The 21,428-nt window shown below is 44.3% G+C and overlaps 1 protein-coding gene across 1 annotated transcript in view; it reads right to left on the bottom strand.

Moving 5' to 3' along the window:
* Positions 1 to 13,586: 13,586 nt before the first annotated feature.
* Positions 13,587 to 21,428, bottom strand: part of TM9SF3 (transmembrane 9 superfamily member 3) — a 59,856-nt gene continuing 52,014 nt past the window's right edge. The window contains exons 12-15 of the mRNA XM_055118912.1: positions 18,636 to 18,782; positions 18,091 to 18,174; positions 17,900 to 17,976; positions 13,587 to 17,753 (exon numbers count right to left, since the gene is read on the bottom strand). Of these exons, the coding sequence (XP_054974887.1) occupies positions 17,686 to 17,753; positions 17,900 to 17,976; positions 18,091 to 18,174; positions 18,636 to 18,782 (376 nt within the window). The 3' untranslated portion in view covers positions 13,587 to 17,685. The remainder of the gene's footprint in view (positions 17,754 to 17,899; positions 17,977 to 18,090; positions 18,175 to 18,635; positions 18,783 to 21,428) is intronic.

Here is a 21,428-nt window from a genome sequence, read left to right as displayed (position 1 = left end):
AAGGATCAGCGTACTGCATGAAATTAACTGTTCATTTTCCAAAAACTCCCAAGTTCCTCTGCAGCACTTCAGTGAAGGAGTTCAAGAACTGCAGGCGAGAACGGCTGGGTGCTCTAGTAAGGCACGTTTCACTCACAAGAGGGCCAGCTCTGTATCACTGCAGCTCGGGAGCAGCCCTGGAAAATGAACGTGAGTTGTTCAAGTGAAGAAACAGTGGCTCAGAGAGGGTAAGTAATTTGCCCAAGGTCCCAAAGTCTTAGGAGAGGGAGATATTACGGGAGGTAAAGAGTGATGACCTACTCGTAGCACAGAGCCAGGAGTAGGTCCTGAGCATTGCTAGGTGTGGTCCAAAATCCCTCCCAACCCCCTAAAAAAATGGTCACAAGGACTTGTATTTGGAGGTTTTAATTTTTTTCCTTTTTCCTTTTCTATCATGGTGACATGTTTACAAGAGAGCAAATACCATATTATTCCTACCGCCAACGTGCTAATATCCTTCTACCTAAGGCCTACCGTCACTCCACCCTGAACGCTGGCAAGCTGATTTTCTCTTATCCACTCCCTACCCCCACCCCAGAACACTGCGGGGCTGGAAGGTTGGCGAGGCAGATGGACAGGCGCTGCACCTGCCTGAAGAAACAGGAGAGATGAGCATTGCCTTTCAACGCAGCCCCGAAATGCTTCGTCTCCACTCAATTACCACCTGCCCATCAGAAGGACTAGGGAGAAGGAGAAATGAGAAGGAGGGTGTGAAGGTGTCAGCTGCTTCTCCCTGGATGTGGGGCTGATTTGGGGGTTGCCCAGTGCTCAGCGGGACAGTTGTATGTGGGCAGGTCTGGAGAACAGCCTGTAACTACCGTGAAGCCAAAAGTCAGAGCCCAGGAGGTCAGGGAGCTTTGCCCTCCGGAGCCTCCCCTCTGCGCCTAAGTGGCTGGCCCACAGCAGACACCCATTAGTGCTTGCTGGGTGAGTTCGTGGAATCTTTATGCTGCGTGGGTTGGGGCCACAGCTGGAGGAAACCCAAGGTGACTGTCAGCCTGGAGAATGAGGCTAATTGGATTTACACCCTTGCTTCTTTTTCTGTTTGTTCCGTGTTGTAGGCTACGCCCAGCAGTACTCAGGAGCTACTCCTGGTGGTGCTCGGGGGACCAGGTGGAGATGGGGACCAACTCTGGGCCTCCTGCCTTGCACTCTGCCATTGGTGGCGGAGAGCCGACACTGGCGGCGGGGATGGTGATGGAACAATGTATGCCTGACTCTTTATTATTAACAGTATCATAAAATCACAATGTCTAAATAAGAATTTTGAAATTAAAATTTAAAAATAGATATAAGACAAAACAAACAAACAAGCATGCACTTGGTTCACTGAACTCTCTCTCTGGCCTATAAGCATTTAGGTGCCTGCTTTGTACTTGGTCAGTCTAGCACCATCTAAGGCCCCCCACGCACCGCCTGGGCAGAGCCAAAGTAAGCCCTGAGCACTGCCGAGTGTGGCCTAACCTCCCCCTCCCCAACGAGCAAGCATACACTCAGATCACTGAGTCCTCCCTCCGGCTCTCTCTAGACCCTCACTTTTTAAACTCTGGATCCTGGCCTTAGATGGAATGTCAAGCTGAATAAGGAAATCTTGAAAAATCAGGCAACAATCAAAGTTTTCTGAATGCACAATGACCAAAAATTAATACAAAACAAACCACATCATGAACCCCAGGTGTTTCCGGAGGCACTCATCCATGCTGCATCTCTCAGGGAGGAAGACAGATTGCCAGGGGGAAGGAGGAAGCAGCCAGGGCTGGGGGCCACAGCCTTCCCTGGAGCAGTGGGGCAACACTGAGTAGACAGGAGGGTCCCCAGACATCTCTGCCCTCGTGGTGCCATGGACCAGCAAGCACAGAGTGGGCAGTTCCATGCACCCCTGTGTAGCTCCCATGCTCTGGCTGGGAAATGGCCCCAGGACCCCCACAGCCAGCTTGCCTGCGTGTGCAGGTGCGGGCTAAAGGTACAGGGAGGCTCGTGCCAGTGGCCAGTGAGACTTCTCCACCCTGGTCACAGCAGTGGCCTCAAGCCCCCTGGCTCTTCTCACAAGTGGGACTGGACACTCACCCAGAGAAGTGTGAGCAGTAGGGGTTGGATCTGGGAGAGCCTGAAACCGTGCTGGCCCCGGCCCTCTAGAGCTGCCGACGGAAGGGCACAAAGGGCGACAGAGCTTCCACTTGGTTTTCCTGGCTCATATGTGCCTGGATCCCTCATGTATTACCTGAGGCTGTGCAGCTGTGAGGCACCACACACATGGTCCTCTCCCTCTGGACACGTGAGTGAACAAGCCTCCCGATAACCCAGTTCTGCTTGTGGGGTCACACCTGGCCCAGAAATCTTCCTAGCAGAGGCTCAGATACAGTGGAACCAAGGCAAACCACCTCCCCACACTCCTGAAAACACCAACATAATAAAACAGTGGTTCCAGAACACCAAGTTTTGAGGTAGAGGGAAATTCCACACAACATAGAAATGAGGAGGACACACAGGGTGTGACAGCTGCCTGTGGAAAAGGGTGGTGGCCCTGTTCTCTGGGCAGGCAATTCTGGGAGACTCCAGGGAAGGTCTTTGGAGGTTCTGTGGGGGAAAGACCCAGAGACTAAAGTGGTGACTGCAATTCTTCTTTGCTCCTTCTTCCCTGCCTCATTTTCCCTCTTCCTCACTCAGCTCTTGGGTACAAACCACCTCCACAGGTCCTTACCAAGCCCCTCCCAGCCTCAGGACTCCATTGTCACTGAGGCTCACCTCCACCCAATAAGGCAAGCAGTTCTGGTCCAATACTCCCATTCTGCAGATAGGAGGCAGAGGCACAGGGTAGTGGCGATACTTCTTCAATATCACACAGAGAAGAAAAGGCTGCAGGACTTATATGTTCATCGTGGCTCTATTTACGATAGCCAGAATCTGGAAAAAACCCGAGTGCCCAAGAAGAGATGACTGGTTAAAGAAACTTTGGTACATCTATACAATGGAATACTATGCAGCTGTAAGAAAAGATGAAGTCATGAACTTTGCATACAAGTGGATCAACATGGAAAGTATCATGCTAAGTGAAATGAGTCAGAAAGAGAGAGACAGACATAGAAAGATTGCACTCATCTGTGCAATATAAAATAACAGAGTAGGAGACTAATACCCAAGAATAGCAGTATATAATACGAGGAGGTTGGCTCCATGGCTTGGAAGCTGGCCTCACATGCTGGGGGAAAGGCAGCCCGGATAGAGTAGGGAACACCAAGTAAAATGTGGTTGGGGACCCCTCGCAAGAAGAGAGAAGCGTCCTGAAAGTAGACTAGAGACTGAACACGATGGCCACTCAATACCCCTATCGCAAACTACAACACCCAAAAGGAGAGAGAACAAAATGGAATTCCCTGCCACAGAGGCAGGGAGGGGCAGGGTGGGGGGGAGGATGGGAGTGGAGGGTGGGAGGGGTACTGGGTTTATTGGTGGTGGAGAATGGACACTGGTGGAGGGATGGGTTCTCTAACATTGCATGAGGGAAACACAAGGATGAAGATGGGTAAATTTGTAACTGTACCCTCATGGTGACTCACTTATTAAAAAATAAACTTAAAAAAATAAAATAAAATAAAACATTAAAAAAAAAAAAAGAAAAAAAAAGCTGCAGGGCAGGCTAAGGATCCAGGCCTTCTGTTTCTGGATTCAGTCAAGGACTGCTGATGAGGGCAAGTAAGCAAGAAAGCCCCCAGTCTTTGCCAAGGCTGCTGTCAGTTGGCAGTTGGAAGGATGCATAGTGGCAAAACACAAAACCACAGTGCTGTGGACTGCCAGCAGACACCACAGCAGGAAGCTCCAAGCACCTCTCATCTCTCACAGATTCATTCCCATTCATCAGTCCTCTGATTTAAAGAGCATCCCGGGGTGGGGTAGTTGAAAAGGCCTGGAGCACAGGCTATGCATGCAAGAGGCCCAAGTTTGTTCCCTGGCCTGTCTGGTGACCCTCTGAGCACCACCAGGTGTGGCCCCAGAACAAATTGAAACAGGACAAACAAAAAAAGGGAGAAAAGCATCCCTCTTTACACCATCAAATAGGCTGGTCATACACGTAAATGTTACAGCTTAAGGCTTGCTTCGGAAGATCAGTCTGAAGCTGCTCTTTCAATGAGGTTCTAGGAATTGTTTACATAAAGTGCCCAACTCGGTGTCAGACAGGATTCTGAGCATGTGCATCTTTCTGGATTTTACAAGTGAAGAAACTAAGCCTGAGAAATTAAGTGACTTACCCCTGCACAGCTTATAACCATGGCGTAAATCATACAATTTGCAACTGGTACAAATGGTTTAAGCAGCGGGAAGGTGGTCAATGGTGAAACTACAAATGCTCAAACACTCACCAGTTTGGTCAGCTCAGAGACTGACCTCCTGAGCACAGGTCACAGACCCACAGAACGGGAAGTGTGAAGGTCGGGGCAGAGTCGAAGGCCAGCGAGGTGTGAGTGGGTGCATGGGAAGGTGGCTGGCATGGGCCAACAACTTTCTCCCTGGTACACAACAGTTCCTCCCAGAGGCTCAGAGGGCACGAGAGGAGGGGGCTTGTCCATGGCAACAGTGTCCCTGAGAGAGGCCGGGCGCAGGTCCAAGACTCTCTGAGTGCCCTTTGTGTCTGCTGCAGAGGACAGACCCGAGCCCAAGAAGTGCCAGTTGGCAGGTGTTTGAGATCTGAAGCCAGAGGCAGATCCTCCAAGGGCTTGGGTACAGGGGTGGGGAGTGAGGATTCGATTATCTCCTAAAGTTCGCCTCACTGTGTAACCAGGAAACGGTTTCCACCCCCCATTTGTTGTTCCAAGGCTTCCTTTTGCTGAGTCTCTGCAGCGGGGGTGAGCTGTGTGTGCTCCTTCCCGAAGACTGTTGTGTGGTTGAAGGAATGGCAGACTCCGTTACCTTGCCTCAGGCTGCCCTTGCTACCGCCCTCTTCTGGCCAATCTTAGCACCAGCATAAGGGAGGAGTGAGGGTGTGGGGAAGGTCAAGGGAGTGGGTTGGACTCCAGGACTGCTCAGAAGGGTGCCAGGGGCAGGCAGGAAGCACCTGGCACCTTCTGCCCTCCAGCCTTGTTGCCTGCACTCCCGGGGAAGACTCACTGAACACCCCAGCCATCCAGCATTCTCTCCAAAGGGAGCACCAGGCGCAGGGCAGGCCAGCGGGCCTCCAGGTTACTGGGTAAGGCTGAGTCACATGCAGCCCCGTGCCTCTTTTGCTCATCACCCAGAAAATTGGAAGTGCTTGAGGGATTCTTAGGGTGGTGGCAGGGGGAGGAGGCTGCATTACACCTGGCTCCTGTGTGCACGACAGCTTGAGAAATGGCAACAAATCATTCAAACCCCCAGTCTAGGTCTTGGCCACTCCTGGACCACTGTATCCCCCAGAGCCCCCAGCTGACGGTAATGTCCAAGACCTGCCAGTCCAAGGTGATGGCAGAGCTACCGCCTTAGCCCCCAACCCATTTTTCCGGCTTCGGTGTCCACCTTTGCCGAGCAAGGCCACCACTGCGACGATCTCCATCTCTTCCAGCAGCACCACTGAGCTGGGTCCTGAGGGCAGTTCAGACAGGGCTGCTGGCTGCTGTTTGGGGGCCAGCTACTCTCGCTCCTCCCCACCCCCCAGGAACCCCACAAGGATGCACAGGACGATGGTGTTCTAGAGAATCCTCCTCAAGCTGTGATCAACCTGCATCAGGTCCCCCTCTCAGACCCTCCTGGTACTTCCTGCAGATTCCACCCACTTCTCATGGGCGCGGCCTCAGGGGTCACAGTAGAAATCCCTAAGGGCTATCGCCATGAGCCCCTATGTGGCAGTGGTTTCATGGATCATCTCTGCTCCCACAGGCACCTGTTTTCAGTATAGAATGGAGGGGACCATCTCTCCCTGGAGCTGCAGGGCGCAAGGGTCGCGGCTCTCCACCCATTCCCCGCCCCCCGCGCGTGCGCTCACCCACACCTGGCCCCACAGAAGGGACGAGGGTCTCCAGGAGATGACACTGTCCCCCTCCCGCGCCCAGGGCCTTCCGATACACCCCAGAGCCTGAGTTTCAGCTCCCCACTGTCCCGGCTGGGCCGCCCCCAGCCCTGCGCTTCCCTTGGCCAGGAGCGCTCGGACCCTCCTGCCACCGAGACGCCCCCACCTTTGCCGGCTCAGAAGAGGCTCCCGAGAGCCTTGGGTGGGTGAGCAGGGTGCCAGAACTCGGTGGTGTCTCGGGGCGCCCGCCGCTCCCACCTGCAGCTTTCATCTCCGCTCGGGCAGCACCCACCCGGTACTGGGCGCGCCAAGGGTGCCCTGGTGCCCTGGGGACGCTGGCGACCACTGGGTCATGGCCACTCTCCCTCTGTGACCCCTGTGTCTCCCGCTCGCCGGCTGGCTGGGGATTTTCGAGCATGTATGTTCCTTACCGGGACTCCGTGTACCGCGTCGGGAAACTTTGCGCAGAACTTACGAGCGCGCCAGGACCGGAGCCCGCGCGTCCCGTCCGGGAGACTGGGAACAGGAGCGCCCCGGGGCCCCCGGCAGCTACCGAGCTGTCAAGCGCCCCGAGCGCGCCGCGGACCCCGGCCCCCCGCCACCAGCGCGCACTGCCGGCCCGCGGCCAGGACGTCCCGGGCGGGCGCAGAGGAGCGGTCCGCCGGGGCATTGTCTGCGCGGGGATCCCGGGGGCTCCCGGGCCGCGGGCTGGAAGGAGAACCCGCCCCGCAGCCTGCGCTGCGGGCTTGCCCACCTCCTCATTTGCATTTCAAAGGCAAACTTCTGCCGGACTTGCCCGCGGCAGCACCTACCGGCTTTGCACGGGTCGTGGTACGGCTCCAGCTGCTGCTCCGCGCCCTCCTCGCCTCCCGGCGCCGAGCCGTCCGCGGCAGCCAGGTCCGAGCGCGACCCGAGGAGCCCGGCGTGCTGGGGCAGTGGCAGCAGCAGCAGCAGCAGCAGCAGCAGCCCGGGCACCAGGGCCCCGAGCGCGGACGCCCGGGGCATGGTGGTGAGGGGCCGGCGGAGAGCGAGGGACCTGCGGGGACCGAGAGCTCGGCTCGGGCGCGGCGGCGGACACCGGGTCGGCGCGGCTCGGCGGCGCTTACGCGCGGCTGCCGGACATGACTCGAGCCCGCTGCGAGCAGAGCGCGGCGCCCCCGTCCGCGTCGGGGCGCCCCGAAAGCCACCGCTCGGAGCTACTTGCCCGGCGGCCGAGGCTGCGGCGGCGGCTGCGACTGTGGTGGGGGCTGGAGCCGAGGCCGCTCCGCCCCTCTCCGCCCGGGCTGGACCACACGGCCCTCGCCAGGGGCCCCGGACAGCCAATCACTCGGGCGCCCGCGGCCAGGCCCCTCCTCCTCCCGGCACCTCCGCAACTTCAGAGGAAGGGGAGAGCGGTGCGGCATCGGGAGCCCGAGTTCGCGGGTCCCGCGCGTCCGTTGCGGTCGCCCCGGGCGCCTTGTGCCTCTCGCCTCCGCGATCCCCGGACCTCAGGAACGGTGCTCCTGGGAACCCGAGCTGGGATTTCCGCCTGGTTTGTCTCCGAAACTCACTTCACAACTCCTCCAGGCACACGTGGGCACAGGCGGGTGGCGGCCACTAGAACTCCTAACGCAGCATCCGGCCCCAAGTGTGCAAGTGTGCCCCGTCCGCCGCCTTCCGGGCCACCCTGTCCTTTGGGAGGTAAAGTCTAAGATGCTCCATGCGAGCAGAAAGACTGAACATCAGTACCAACTATTTGTGTTAAATCACAACGTTTTATCACCCACACTTCATGATGTAATGGAAATCAGCAGTTTCTGAAGTCTAGTTATATTTTGCCCATTAAAAACACATGCCCACCGGCGGAGATACAGAGGTTACAGCACTTGCGTTGCACGCTGCTGTGGCCACGGTAATGGTTCAGATTCCCAATAATGGTTCCAATTCGCGAACCGCCTATGGTACCCCCATCACCTCCAGGTTGGCCTCCGAGAGGTCTATGCGCACCTTTGGTTGAACAAAAACCCCACATGTTCACACCATTTTGGAAAATAAGGTATTTGAAAACCACTTCTATGCTGTATCATAAATGTAAAGCTGTTAGAATTGAGCTATTTCGATTCATTTGCACAAAATATAACCATTAGATGTTTCTATGGTATTTCATGCAAGCAAAATTGTCCCAGTAAGTAAAACATACCCCAGCGTTTACAGATTACTGGGACCACACCTGGCAAAATCGTTCCTTAAACTGCAAGCAGAAAAACTGACTTCATACGGTTTCACTCTTTTACAGACAAAATAATCAGCAAGGACCCCAGACCTGGGCTTCAGAGGGCTGTTTCTTGCATTAGCCTCACTTGCCTTCTCCTATGCTAACTACAATAACAAGTCCACCAATCAGCAGTTTATACATCAACCGCTGCAAGGGTCCACGGATGCCAGTTTGTCCTGACCCTTAGAAATACATGTTGATCCGACTTTGTTATTTTCATCATGAGCACAGACAAGGGGTCAGCTTGGGCATGCTGTGACTAGAAACTGACATTTAGGAGGAAGGAATGGGGGGTGGGGGTGAGGAATAATGGATACCACCAAATGGCACAGAAGGCCAAGTGGCCATTAAACAGGCAATAGGCATAGAAGGGGGCTAAATGGAATTTTTGTCTGAAAGCTGGAAGGAGTCAAACCCAACGCCATAGTTCTCTGTATTCAAACCAGTGAAGGTCATCACCTGTCAAGTCCACACAGCCAACATCTAAAAGGTCTAACAAACTTCTGTGACACTCCAGGTCTCCAGATGGCACTAGGCAAAGCACCAACTGGCTTCCTCATTAGGAGGGAATTCCCCCAGAAAGCAGACATAGCAGGCACCCTCTAGTACAAGCACCAATGCAGGGAGTTTAGTGCCTCTAGTTCCTCACTGATGAGTAGATGCCAAATCTCACCAACACTCTGGCCAAATATCCTGCAGACAGCGATGCTCCTGGATGACAATTTCTTAATAGTTCTAATTAAGTGTTAGGTTATGAAGTAACAAATATCAATTAGATATCTGGAGAAAAGGAACAATTGAAGATGATTAATCGTTTTTTTTCTTCTATGGCTCCCGGTTATTGTTTTGTCACACATGGCAGTGCGCAGGGGTGACTCCTGGTGTTCAAGGATCAAACCAGGGCATCACACATGCAAAGCACATACTTGGCTTTTGGAGTTCTCAGACATTACATTTTTTGTTTGCTTTTAGGGTTACACCCGGCGATGCACAGGGGTTACTCCTGGCTCTACACTCAAGGAATTACTCCTGGTGGTGCTCGGGGGACCATATGAATGCTGGAAATCGAACCCAGGTCGGCCACATGCAAGGCAAATGCCCTACCCGCTGTGCTATCACTCCAGCCCCTTGCTCCAGCCCCTCAGGCATTACCTTCACAAGTTAAACTGAAATCTGGTTTGAACAAAATCTTAGGGGGGTTTCCAAGCAGTACTCAGGAGTCCTGGGGACCCCTCTTCATGATTCTCAGCCAATAGGACTGATGAATCAATGCAAAGGCCTGGCCCAAACATGAGGTGAGATTACCCTGACAGTCCTTGAGGGGCCTCAGGGCATACCCATCAGTGATATTTTGCCACCCTAGGGCTGCATCTAGAGATACACAAGAGACCATGTGGTGCCAGTGACTGATCCGGGGTCTGCCACAAGCAAGGCAAGAGCCTTAAACCCTGCAATATTTCTCCAGCCCCCTGATTCCAAATACTTTGAAAAGTTAATTTTTCTAAGGAACTTTGATACATTGTTGGGAATATAAATTCGTGCAGCCTCAATGGAAATGGAGGTGGTGATTCCTTTAAAAATAAAACCGGGTAAAAGTAGAATGGGGGACATGGATAACAGTGCACCAGTGGTGGAGGGAAACAGACACTGGTGGAGGGGGAGGTGCTGGAATGATTCATACAAGAAACTCATAAACATTACTGTAAGTCACGGTGCCTCAAATTAAAGGTAAAATGCACAATCCAGCAAATAACAGAGTAATTTATCTGAAAAGTCATAAGAATACAAATTCTAAAGGATATTTGCACCCATATTTAAAGTAGCATTGTTCACAATAGCCAATTCATGGAATCAACCTAAATGCCCACTGAAAATGACTGGATAATAAAGTCGCTGTGGTATAGTTAATGGAAAACTACTTTGGAGCAAAATGCAAAGAATTGCTAAATGTAATAAGAAAATGCATGTACCTTATGTAGAATATGAATGACAACATCAAATAAGCCCCCCGAACCTCTAGACTTAGTGAAAACTATGGAGGGAAAGGTACGGGGTGAGGTGGTAAGAATGTCTTTTAGATGGTAGGCTGGCACTCGAACTTTGATAATGGGTGGGGAGCATCTAACAGTACATGCACAAAGGTATATCATTATATTCCTAACGTTTTATAGTATTGTCAATGATTATAGACATACATATGTATGTATCTCCCATGAAAAGACTACAGGTAGGTTTTAAAAGAACTTTAGGACCAAAATAATAACACTAATAACAATGCTGCTAAACTTGGATCCATTTTTGTATGCACATCTTGTGGATTTCTCAACCCTATTGCTCATACTCCTATGGAAACATCCAAGTGAATACAAGCTATCCTCTACTTCCAGTTTGGTTTGTTCTTCACCAACTAATCCCATCTATACTCTTCTACCCGGAGGCCAGTTTGTCTTGCAATTCTCTAGCATCTGCCAACATTTGTCCTCAGGAACAACTCCAACTAGGCCACATTCTCCTCATACTGTCTCTGAATGTTTCTCTGAACTCCTCAGGGTTGTCCATCTATCTGTCTCTGACAAAGGAAGGTTTGTTGTCTAACACCTTTCCAACTTTGGCTCTTGTCACCTCCATCTCTTGTAGTACCAAACACCGCCAAGTCATGCTAACAGGGCCTTACTGTTTCACATCTGGCAGAGTTGGTACATAGCCTGTATCCATATACCAGTTTGTTAAGAGCACCCACCAAATTCATTACCGTAACTATTCATAGGTGTCCTACCCAACTCGTCTAGAACCTGCAACAGATCCCTTTGGTCAACTCCAACTTTGGAACCACCTTACATTTCTTAAGTGTCTTTCCTGAAGTAACCTAAGTCAACGAATATTAGGAGTCGCTTCAAAACAACAAAACCCTGACGTTGATCAGTTATATTTACATAACCATCCCCATTTTTATAGTTGCAAACTTTTATCATCTTAAGGATGCAAAATTTTGGTGCCAGAGAAATGGACTATGGGACAGAAATGCATACATTGCATGCAGGAAGCCCAGGATCAATCCACAGTACCAAATGGTCCCTAAGCACTGTCAGGAGTGACCCACAAGCAGGGCTGTGAGTAGCTTTTGAGCACTACCAAGTGCACACACCGCCCCCGCCCCAGAATGCAAAATTTTGATCATTCTAAATATATGTGAAAATTATATCACCATTGACTCCCATGGCAAATCAAGGCTATCCCCATTTCTAATATTAAACTGTAAGCAAATACTTAAAAAGTACTCACTTTGAAATTCAAAAGCTGTGTAACAGACTCATCTATAACCCTAATTTTCCAATTAAACAAAAAGTGTTCACTAAAGAGGTTAAAAGTCATCCAAATTTATACCAAAAATAACTATTTGACTAACAGGAACTGTCTGAGTATCACTGATTGAATCAATATACTCCGTATAAAATAACTAAGGAGGTTGAGAACTGGAAATGAGAATGGACAAATTGGAGTAAATTAACCATGGATTCTGTCACATCATAATAAAAAGGCTTAGGGATGTGTCTCTGACTGAGTGCATGCAGCAAGTTCAATCTCTATGGCCCCATTACTACCCAGGTATCATTGGCACCTCTGTTATTTCTAGTTCAAGAATGAGACCACCAGGAGTAGGTGCTGAAAGGAGGTCAAGTGACATGCACGGTAACCTTATCAGTAACTGTTTTGTAACCACAGTGCCTAAAAAGTGGGGAGAAAAGTAGGAGGCTGGAAACTGGGATAGTGGTAGGGGAAGTGGACACAGGTGAAGGGATTGGTGTTAGAACATTGTATGCCTGAAACTCAGTCATGAATTGGCTTTGTAACTCTACTTTAGAGAGGTGCAAATAAAAATTAAAAATAATTGTAGGAAGAGACCAAGGCTGTAAGTACCAGGTATCATTAGAACAAAAACAATGAAGGGAAGTGTGTGTGGGGGGGGCAACATTAAAAATCCACAAATTGTTAAAAACAGAAAGTACCTTCTACTGGTACAGAAAACTCATTTTTATTGTAACATCTACATATATTATCTGCTCAACAGGTTAAAGTGGCAAACAAAACTCCATTTTATAGTTACAGTGGTTATTTTAGTTACTTTAGTTACTCTAACGTTAAAGTTACCCTTTAGTTACTCTAACTTCTTATGTATAAAACATAGCTGCCACTTGCACTGATGCTGACGTGTGTTCAGTTCACCCTGGCTGTCTGTCCTTCTAGTCTCTTCCGGCATGGCATTTTGGAGGTGGCGGTAGTTTTTAGACTAGCTTTTGTAAATACTAGCTGACATCAACATCAGACTATTTACATATTGAAGCCGAAAGCGGTGTTTATCTCTTGAGAAATGCTAATTCTGTGAGAATACGGTTGCTGTTGGAGTGTAGACTTTGCTCTTGTTTTTATCTTAAGTGCTATATATATATATTTCAATATGTATTACCTATTCTGTATTAATATGAAGAACCGAATTTTGTCTGCTATTTTGTAAAAATAAACTACAAAAGTCTGAACAAGAAAATAAACTATGTTTTCATATTAAAAAAAAAAACAAAACATAGCTGCCTACCCAATCACCTTTATGGGATGGTTTTGAGGGAACATATGTAATGTGCTTGACAAATAAATCTATTAGGAGAATGACAGGCATGCGGGAAGAGGATTTCAAAGTAGGAGTTGAAAATAGTATACAAACAAAGCCAGAGATAGTCCCGAGGTGAAGGTGCTTGTGTGTCTGACCTGTTTGATCCCCAAGTAGTGCTGGGCTCATCCCTTGAGGTGTGAGATTGGCCTGGGTAGCCCAGCACTGCACAGCCTGAGCATCCTCAGTCCTGAGAACTGAACCACTAGCAGAAAATTACTGGCAAGTGCTTGCACCCTACCCCCTAAAGAATGGTAATAAAAGAACTATCATTTTTAAGACAACACTATTTTGTTGATCAATGTTTTCAACATTCTGTGCACACCCCCCCTCCACCCCCCAAATAAGAGTGGGGAAATAAAGCCCTAAGCCTCTCTTTCCAGAGGTCAGCAAACTGGGTCACTGCTTTTTCATCCTGGTGAAACACAGCCACACTCATTTGTTCATGCACTGTCTACTAAGGTATGTGTTACAACAATCAAGGATTTCTGACAGAGATCATGTGACTTTCAAAATCTCCAACTATGTTGGAGACATATCCAACTATATCTTGCCACTTCCAGCAATCTCTTCATATGCATGTCAGTAATAGTGAGTCAATATGCTTTGTTCCCCTCTATTATAAAGAAAAGAAATGAAACATCCAAGGGAAATACATTTAACTTTTTATTACTTTTTAAAAATCCAACTTCAGTTAATTAGCAGACTAGATTAGAACCTCAAATAAATTTGACACATTAGACACTGGACTTCTGTTACTAAAGTCAGTTGGAATAATGACCTGCACAAATCAAGGATGTATACAAAATGAAAGTGATGAGAAATAACTTCCCTTCTAACTCTCTCATTGATTGTTTGAAACTAACAAGTTTGACACTGCAGAAAAAGCTGTGGGACTGCTTTTTCCAAGTACACTCACCCATCCTTAAAATAGAATTCTATTATTTTTATAAGCATTTATAACACCTGTAGCTTGCAAATAACCTAATTTGATTAACTGGGTAAACCAAAGGATACTCCTTTTTCAACCTAAAAGTTCACAAATATTTCACTGCAAGCAGATTTCACAAGTTTATTTCCACTTACTGTAGTCAAACAAACTTATTTTTTACTGTCTTCTCTTTATCCTCAGCTCCAACATAAATGTTAAATCAGGTGACTTTTAGAAAACACAATAGAGAAACATCCCTTAGGTTGAATTGAATTAAATCCTTATGTAAAATCTCTGAAGCTGTCATCTTTCTGATCTACCTTATCTCTACATGTAGTCTATTTCTGTACAGACTTCCAAACAATCGTTAGGAATGTTCACTTCTCTGACCTCCTTTACATCTTGACTGCTAAAATAGTTTCATAATTAAGGGATTTTTAAAAAAGATATAGAATATAAAATATAACTAAATACTTGTGTTTTCACATATCACTACTTGTTTATTATGTATTCTAATAAATCAATAAAATGAAGCCTAAGACATGCTGAAATCTAAATTTCAAATCAGATGGAACTGCAATGTATAGTTTAGGCTGTTATCCCAGATTCATACATAAAAGCCCTTCAGTATATAGATTTTCCGGAACAAGTAACATTAATACACTGTCTCTATTTTACATTTGTAAAAAAAAAAACACTTGCAAACATATGGCATAAGGTGGTTGATAAACATTAAACAAAATTTTTATCAACTGAACACAATCTGTGAGTAAATCCTAAAGTGGCTTTTGAAAGAACTAGAATCTGCAGCAACTACTTTTCTAAAAAGGTCCATCCACTCTCAATGAATATATTCAATTGTACCACTCACCAGGTTAAGATTTCTCACCATAATATAATGAACTTTAAGAATATAGAGCTTAATTACGAGGAGCCAAATATGGTAATACTAAGAATGTTTTACCTCCAGCCATCACATTTTTACCTTATCCTGCTCCTGAACTAGGATATATAATGATGCCAACTACAAATGCAGTTACATTTCAGGAGAAGCATGCTTATAGATACAGGAACATTTATTCTTAATTTCTGAGTGTTCAAAGCATCAGTTGATAAGATGAGCAACTAATGTTAACAAACTGAAAACAGATATACAACACGGGGTTAAAAAAAAGCTGGCTCTCTAATTAAATACTATTCTACAACTAAAAACTTGGGAGCTAAATGTTTATAAATTACAGCCTCTTCTAGACAGACACATATCCAGCCTCCCTATGAAGTCATAAACCAACATATAATTCTTTAAGTTTTCAAGGTAATTAGAGCTCAATGTATTTCCAAATTAAAAAACTCTTCTTCATTGACTATGCCAGAGTTCAATTTAGTGGTCAAAGTGGTGTACCTGAAAGCAGCTACACCACTCCTTTAAAATTCCTCTATCGGGGCAGGCAAAATAGTACAGAAGGGAAAGCAGTGGTTGCCTTGTGTGCAACTGACCTGGGTTCAATCTCTGGCACCCGATGAAGTTTCCGGCACTCAATAGAGTCCACCAGCACCACCAAGAGTAATACCTGAGCACAAAGCCAGGAGTACAACCCTGAGCACTGTTAGGTTTGGCCCAACCCGATCCCCCTCCACAAAATCCTACATTATAACCTGATTCATAATATAAATTTAATTTTAATAAGGCAAAAGCTTGCTGTCAAATTTCTACTCCATCAGTGACTTACATGTTAAATCCATTACTTGTAGTTAAAAATTATTTAAGCCATTAAAATATTGTTTCTTTCCTTGTAAGATGTTAAAAGCAGGTGAGGAAAGAAGAGAAAATGGAAGAGCTGGAGGATTATACTAACTGTAAGGATTTGGCCTGAAGAACTCATATTTTACCAGGGCTCATGATCAGATTTCTATTTGCTCATGTCAGTCATACTTAAGTGGCTAGAAAAAAATTCAAAAATTCACTCTTTATAGTCCATACATGTCACATTGCAGAATGCAGTCTATTAATTTACAAAATACTCTGTGATGAAAACATCTTATGTAACTACTTATGGCATGAATTTCACATTAAGGTTTCAATATAGCTGTTTCCAGTCTTTCTGAAAATACCAATATATAGTACTGTTTTAGGTGGTCATTTGCGTAGCAAACTATTAAAACTAGAAACTCAATGGTCCTAGGAAAAATTTCACATTATGAACAGTCCCAGAAAGATGTATTAAAAATTAAAACCACTATTTAGAAAACTATAGCCTTTATTTGTTTATCCAATAGTAAGCTAACCACTTTATTCCATCCCTAGTTTCACGGTACACCAACCTGAGCAGATACCGTGCCACAATCGCATTCAAAGGGCTTGTCACTCACCGGACAGTCTAGCTGTAAGCAAGTCTTGGGGTTTTAAAGTGTGGGTCCCCTGTATCAGAAAAGTTTAGTTCATAGCATATTTTAAAAGTTGCATTCAGTAATAATTCTTCTTTTTGAAAAGATGTCTTCAAATTGCAAACACAGCTATTTTCACAAAACAATTTGGTCAGGAAATTTTATTTTAACATTCTAAAGCAGTAATGCTTTAGAAGTTACTTAAGTGCCCCAGACAGGATTAACAAAATTAAATGTTTCTTAATTACAAATCTTGCTCCTGTAGGAGTTCCAGAAAAAAGAGAAAACAACCCCCCCTCCCCAAAGTAAGACACACACACATTTTGAAGAAAGCCCCATGTTTCATGCAGTGGTAGGCAAGATGTAAAAAGCATCCGAACTCACACATTTCTACACCAATCATCATCAGAAAAAAGCACTCTGTAGTCAATCTGTACATCCAAATGCATTTGGGAATCTATACCTACGTTACATTATTTAATGTTATATACATTTATTACCCACCCACCCACCCTTATTTTTTTTAATAATTTCTTATGTAAAACCTTCATTCAAACCCCCAAAAAATGTAAGACTAACATGAGGGGAGGAAAAAAGATAATCACTTTAGACATTCAGTTAAAATGTAGTTTATCTAAATCTCAAAATGTTTAATAGAAACAAATATCTTCTCCATTCAACACTTTGCTTTCTAACTGTACAGTACATTGTGTAGCAGAGAGAGAGTACACCTCTATCTTCAGACTGTATCTTCTTTGGATGGAATTAAGATGTAACTGAATAGACTTATGATAAATAAATGGGAAGTTGGTCCAACCAAGATGACAGCAGATATTACATGCAGGATTTAATATTTTTTAATTCTCTTTGTATTTTTTAAAAAAAGGATGAAGTTGAATGGGGTGGGGAGGGAAAGCAGATCAAAAGAGAACCCAGACTCAATATATAAAAATGTCCCATAATAGGTTGACGATGGCAGTAAAAATAAGAGAAAAAAGTAATCTTTCTGGAACATCATTTTTCAGTAACAGAGAAACACTAAGTGCCAGGAAGATTTCTATTCATGTAATTTAGCATCCAAGTTTCCCTCTATTTATTTTATTGGAACAAATGCTTTAAATAAACTATTTGTCCTCTTCACTGAAGAGAGCTGGTCTATTTCATCTTTAATGAGCTAGTTTTTGGGAAGATTAGCCATGTACTGTAGTAATGCCTACTGCATAAAATCCAAGCATTTGCTGTGAACAGTTGGAAGAAAGCAGTCAGTAAGAACCTATAGGATCAATGGAAATAGATGTTACTTTAAGTCATCCATGAAAGAGACCCACAAAGTACCCAGTGTTAAAGCCAAAATCTCTTCTTGCGCTTTTTATGCTGTGCAAGTTCCACCCCTATGAAAAAGAAATTGATCCGAAGTTCCAGGTTTTCTTGGATCTTTAGTCAATTTTCACATTAGTATAGATTTTTCGGACAAAGGCACTTGTTCCCATGTAACCAATTGCTCCTGTAAAGATAAAATAAGATGTTTTGAAAAAAATATATACAGAATACTTTGACAGGCATTAAATGCCCACTATATTAACACTAAAATACCAATATTACTCATCATATAAACATTACTCATGATAATCTGAGGGTATCAGAACTTACCACACATTATCCCCAAGGCTGTGCTAAATACCGCCATATATCCAAAGTAAAATGATGTTTGAAATAAGCCATACATCCTGAAATAAAACAAAATAACCATATAATGTCCACTTTTATAACCACATAAAACTTTAAATTGTAATATTTAAATAAAAAATCTCCTACACATATAAGAATAAGTCTTTACTTACTTTGTTTTGAAAAAATAGTAGTAAAAGGAATACATGTAAACATAGATTGCAGTTGATGCAGCAGAGAGAAAACTTGTCCATTGCCTTAAAAAAAAAACAAAAAAAACCCGCACTGAAACAAGTATATATAATAATTTTGTGAAAAACTACGTTTTGTATACAGGTATATACAGCATTTACCTACATTCACAAGCAAAGTCCAAATATTAGGAGGAGAAAGTCTGGATTTTATCAGATTCTTTATTCTAGATAACCTTAAATCAACCATTTTCTTTTTCAAACCTGTCTTGTATTTGAAATGGAGACATTAATGCTACCCCACAAAACTCTTTTCTCATCAAGCATGTAGTGAAAATAATTCCAACATAGTAGCCATATTAAAACAAAAGAATTTGAAGTTTTTTTTCCCCTCAGAAATCTTAATCATTTTTAAAACAACAAATATCTTAAGAAACACACTTTCTATGTCTTTTACTCCACATTTCAAATGCAATCTCATTTTAAAACAGTACGATCCTAGGGGCTCTTCCCACAGTGATACTCACCACCTATAATCCTCTGCATTTAGTAGGAAATATGTACACACGATGGTCACACAGACAGTCACAATACACAGGATGACCAGCACCAGCATCATGAAGCCATAGACGTAATAGATCTTATATGCCCAGAAAGATGTGAAGATAAAATACCTAAATAAAATGCAAAGTTGTCTTTACTCTTGAAGATTATTCTGTTCTTGCTAAGTCTCACTTGCATCCTTTCAACCTTTACCCCCTCACTTAAATTTTAATTTATTATTTTCAAGTAACCAATTCTTTATCTTGTTCTATTTTTACCATCAAAATTTCTAAAATTTGGACTGGAGTGATAGAAGAACAGGAAGGGAATTTGCCTTGCACAAGGCTGACCCAGGTTCAATCCATTGTACCCCAAGTATGTCCCAGAGGCTACAACAGGTGATCCCTGAGTGGAGATCCAAGAGTAGCCCTGAGTACCACAGGGCTTGGCACCAAAACAAACAAACAAAAACTTCTAAAATTCTCTCAAAAGTATTTCCTTGGATAATCATTCAAGAGCAGATTTTAAAGTAGTATCTTCAGGGGTCAGAGCAATAGTACAACGGATAGGGCATTTACTTTACAAAAGGTTGACACTGGTTCAATCCTGGGCATCCAATATGGTCCCCTGAGCTCTGCCAGGAGTGACCCTAAGAGCAGAGCCAGGGGTAACCCCTGAGCATCATTGAGTGTGGCCCCAAAACTACCAATCATAAAAAGCAGGCTCATGATCATGAAACAATGCACTAGAAACTTAAAATTAAACGTGAAACTGAAAAACAAAAAAACCCTCAAGATCCCTATTTTAAAATAAAGCCAATTCCTTCATTCTTTCATATTTTGTAGAAAAACTGTTCAAGAGCAATGTATTTTTTATTTCATGAAACTTGAATTGTTCCATTTAACTTGAATTTCTATTCAATGAAAAATTTGATGGCATACTGACAGTAACACAGCAAAATTAAGATTTTACACTAAGACCCTTCACTCATAATTCCATTTCTGAAGACATTTTAGGAAAGTCTTATACTTTTCTTGTTCATGTATTCATCACTTATTCTTTTAATAGATACTTACAGAGTTCCTATCATATTACCAAGGAAGCAGTGAAAATACAATTGTGATGAAAACAAATCTTTACCTTTAAAGAGGTGAACACCAATTTACTAGTGAACACCAATACATGGGCAAACATCAATACATGTGACATGTCTGACCATCACACCTAAGAGTGGCACTTAACTGGTTTGGCTGGGTAGGGCTTTGCAGGAAAAGTGAGAAGGTGGTGTTAAGGGGTTGGAGAGAGAGTATAGCAGGAAGAGCACTTGCCTTGCATGCCACAGACCTGGGTTTGATCCCCTGCATTCCATATGGTGCCCTGAGCACCACCAGAAGTGATTCCTGAGCTCACAGCCAGGAGTAAACCCTAAGTATAGCCAGGTGTGGCCCCAAAATAAAAACAAATAAATTAAAGGCAGGGTGGAAAGAATATCCTAGGCATAGGTAGGGCAAAAGCAGTGGCTCACAAGAAAAAAGTTTTAAGTAAGGGTATAGTGAAAAACAATGTAATTCGGTATGGCTAAGACTTTAGATGAATAACTTAGAGCTAAGAGATGAGGTTAGAGACATAAATAGCAAAAATAATGTATTATAAGCACCCATACTTTGTATGCTATGAAGCTTGAACCTTATCTCATGAAAATCAGAAGTCTTTAGCAAAGAAATGATATAATTAGATTAATACTTTAAAAAGATTGCATAGCCACAAAGAGAGAATCAATTTGTGAGTGTTCAAAAGAGAGAAATTCAAGATACAGTAGAAACAGTGTACCCGAGAAAGCAGGAAGAAATGAGATCTAGAATGTACCCGAGGCTGGGACACATGGGAGAAAACAGTTGGCAATCAATTCAGATTAAGGGCCCAAAGTAGCATCAGAACTAGAAGTACAAAATTTCTGAACTGCTGATGAAACGACAAGTGAAAGTGAGAATACATCAGTCTTCTAAAAACCTACTAATGCCCACAGTGCCCTCAGCGGGTAGGTGACCACCAGGAGTCGACTCAAATCTGTTAGTTGCACCTGCTTGTATAGTTACACATATAACAATAAATATGAGGGGGGGAAGGACATATGATTTCTATTAAAATTATGTTGAATGTTTTGCAAAAATTCAGTAAACTGAACCAATAAAGACCACAAAATCAGGTGACATTTATATTAAAAAAAGTGCACAAAGTTAGAGGAAAACTACATTTAGAATCTTTTGGACAGACTTAAGTTCTCCTTCCACTTTTAAAAAGCTAGAACAAAAAAATGCATTATAAAGGAACAATGATAGAATCATTAACTAGACACTAATCAAACATCTTGGCTCTGTATATCTTCTTAATGTAGGAGTCTATCTTTACTAATTTTAAGTTACATTAAAATATCGTATAATCATCTTTTTTAAAATAATTCCCTTACAGAACCAATTTTTTTCAACTACCCAGGTGTCAGATCCAATCATGTCTATTACGGAGACATTAAATACACAGAGCAAATCTAGTGGGCATCCGGAAACTTGGGAGGGAATTACAGTCACAATGACTGCATTATCATGGACAGCAGTCAAAGGTGTATGATTGTGAATTCTTGAAAAATAATATAAAAAAATTATTATACAAGTACATGATAAATAATTATAATAATAAATAAATAATTATATAAAATATATAAAAATAATATAAAGAACTATATTGGCAAAAATGCCAGAGCAGAGGCTGGAGAGATAGTG

The sequence above is a fragment of the Sorex araneus genome, chromosome 11 (genome assembly GCF_027595985.1).
Source record: "Sorex araneus isolate mSorAra2 chromosome 11, mSorAra2.pri, whole genome shotgun sequence".
NCBI classification, from domain to species: Eukaryota; Metazoa; Chordata; class Mammalia; order Eulipotyphla; family Soricidae; genus Sorex; species Sorex araneus.
This window is presented reverse-complemented; position numbering and strand designations above follow the sequence as displayed.